This window comes from Acyrthosiphon pisum, chromosome A1 (genome assembly GCF_005508785.2).
Source record: "Acyrthosiphon pisum isolate AL4f chromosome A1, pea_aphid_22Mar2018_4r6ur, whole genome shotgun sequence".
NCBI classification, from domain to species: Eukaryota; Metazoa; Arthropoda; class Insecta; order Hemiptera; family Aphididae; genus Acyrthosiphon; species Acyrthosiphon pisum.
The window spans coordinates 15181630-15184790 of record NC_042494.1 but is presented as its reverse complement, the minus strand read 5'-3'; the positions used below and the strand labels follow the sequence as shown (position 1 = coordinate 15184790).

Genomic DNA, 3161 nt, shown 5'->3' with positions numbered 1-3161 from the left:
CTATTTGATAGTTTTTATATTTTTAAACTTAGTGAGTTGGTAAAAATTAAATAATATTAATAAGTAACTAATAATAAATAACTACATAGTAACTACTTAATAGTTACTACTTTAGTAGTTAATATTACAAATTATAATTATTTATGAATCAAGTATAGAATTCTCTAGATTTATCTAATACAGATATATTATAATACAGGTATATATTATAATATGAATGTAATATGATCGTCAACCATTATTATTTATTAGATTATTTCCACTATACATTACTTTTTTAGTTCTTTAGAAAAAAAATCCATTTTTTTATGAAATTTTTCAATTTTTCAGGAAAAAACCAGTTTTTTTGTCAAAATCATTTTTTTCGGAAATGTTGATCCCTACTAATAAGTAATAATCATTTCAACTAACACATAGATCCCGGGAGGCTATGACAAGATTAGAAATTGCCTAAATGTTGCCCCTTAATAATTAACGCAGAACTATTCTCTCGCACGACAGACATTCACAGACTGCCGTATTGCACTGTCTGAGACAACTGTATATAAAATAATCTATACATTTAGATTATTTTTTAGTAACGGAATATATTTATTAATTAAATAAAAAATATAATATAATACAATATTGTTGGAGGTAAAGAGTAAAGATTTTATGCGGATCGTATACCTACGTATACCTACGTTTACCTCTAACTTAATATTGTAGTTGAGGTCAATTATATATTATTATTTATATTAATTTTATTTTAGAAAAGAACAAATTTTTATTTTTATAAATAACTTACAAAATATATAATATTTCTAATTGAAACAACCATTTTTTAAAGGTAAAAATATATATAGGTGACTGACAAACAACTAAATATTTTGTGATCCCAAATCTCAATAGCAACCAAACATGTTTAATGTTTATACTAGGTACCTATATGTATTTGTAAATTTATTTGCTAATTTTTTGTTCGATTTCAAGAAGATAATATTTTGGAAATATCAAATATCTTGGTAAGAAATTTATACATAATAATATAATGTCTGGTGTATTTATTATTTGTTTTCCTTTTTGGTTTCAGAGATGATCAGTTTAATCTGCGACATCGCCGGCGAGGCCATTTTGTATGGCCTCGGCCGGTTTATCGATTATGCCATAAGGCAAAGTAAGTTTAGTCATATAAATACTTATTTAATCAATTGAATTTTAATCATAATATGAAAACGAGAGGCATTCAGAGGAAATAGTTCAATAATAATAAGCATAGTTTATTATTGAATGTTGTGTATTCATAATATTATAAATAATCATTTGTAATTTATATTATCCTTTATAGATCAAAACTCGATCGGCCGCAGACAAGAGGCGAAGACGGCGAAGGCCGATAACTGCGACGTATGTAAAAATGTTAAACGTTTTATAATTCATTTTTATTTAAATGCATATTGTACGTAACTGTGAACTTATTAAGTAGATGGGGTCCTATTGTAATATTATAACAATATACTAGTATAGGTACCTATGTAACATAAAATCACTTTTCAAAAACAGGATAACTCCATTTTTCATAAAAATCGAAATTTTTGTTAGCATAGGTATATTATAATATAATATTGGGGTTACCTATCGTGTCTTGTTCAATCTTTTTAATGATGTCCTTTAAAATAGTCGTTTAATTTAACAATGGCCGGCGTTCCTGCTGAACCAGCCGTTGCCAGGAAAACTGGAATAACTAAAGATTTAGGAAGAGCATTACCAATGATGGTCTACGTTTTTCATTGCTCCGAACAAATGAATTTTAGAGTAAATTAATCAATCTTGACCGAATTAATTGTATAAAATATTATGCATCTTAAAAGATTGCCTTGAGATATTAGATTATAAAATTTAAATTTTAGGGGGTGGATGGAAATCGTTGCGAATATGAAGTTATAATGCGAGCTCTTCGAAAGCTCACCACTCAAAAAATTGTAACTGAAGATACTACTTTATTTATGGGACTCGTCGGTGATTTGTTTCTTGCGCTAGACGTGCCCCGAACACGTGAATTAGAATTTGAAAATCAAATTCGTCAAGCTATGGTTGACTTGAAACTCCAGCATAAGAATAATTTCATTCTCAAGGTCCTAAAAATATATATATATATATATTATACGTTCTATTGATGGTAATATGAGTTATTAATCTTATCCTCGCAGGTAGTGAAACAATCACAAATGTCTGTTGATGGATCCAAATTGATGATACTGGACGGTGACATAGATCCTATTATGTGGATTGAGTTATTAAACACTGCAGTGATAGACGAAAATAAGGTAAGAATTACTTTTAGTCATTCATGATGATTAATATATAATAGGTATGTTATGAATAATAAATGGGCTTGAAGAAACTCTGTTTTATAGTACCTATATACATTACAGGTGCTGACGTTGGAAATTAATGAACGTATTGCCCTAACACAGACAATGCGTCTACCGTTCGATATACCCAATTTGAGGTCCATCACGCCAGGCACTGTTTTCCAGGCTGGTGTACTTTACTTAAGCCATACTGATCATGGATGGAATCCGTATGTTACTAGCTGGATTGGCACTAGTGATAATGCAACCGAAAAAGCTGCTCTTCTGGTACTGTTAAATAAATATGTGCCCATCTGTTTGGAAGTGCTTAAAACGAAATTCAAAATCGTAACACCCATACCGGAAATAATGCACAAACAAATGTTGTGTACGTTACTCGATTGTCTTTCGCCTCCCATCAATTGTCCGCCGGAAACTGCTAGGGATGTGTACGGAACATATTTTGTGTTCGCTTGTCTTTGGGCGTTTGGTTCAGCAATATTTCCAGATCAGGTGCCTATAATTAGTATTATTTCTTAATATAGCTAGCGCATACTTATACAATTAATAAAATTGTATTTAATATATTTTATTATACCTTAAACATTTATAATAATAATATCAATTATATTTTGTGTCTTTGTGATCATTATGCTAAATTGGTAATTTACATATTATATAGTTGATTGATTGGCGAGTTGAATTTTCCAAATGGTGGTTATCAGGATTTAAAACCATTACAATTTCATCATCAGGAAGTGTGTTAAATTATTTCATCGACCCTGAACCAAAACAATTTATTCCTTGATCAAATCGTGTATCATATTT

At 29.5% G+C, this 3161-nt stretch overlaps 1 protein-coding gene across 1 annotated transcript; it reads left to right on the top strand.

Annotated features, from left to right (window-relative positions):
- The first annotated feature begins 1533 nt into the window (after positions 1-1533).
- On the top strand, positions 1534-3141 carry LOC100575562 (dynein heavy chain 17, axonemal-like). Its single transcript, XM_029486172.1, has 4 exons — positions 1534-2114; positions 2190-2306; positions 2415-2846; positions 3016-3141. The coding sequence occupies exons 1-4, from the start codon at positions 1926-1928 to the stop codon at positions 3139-3141; spliced, it is 864 nt and encodes a 287-aa protein (XP_029342032.1). The 5' UTR covers positions 1534-1925.
- The last annotated feature ends 20 nt before the right edge of the window (positions 3142-3161 follow it).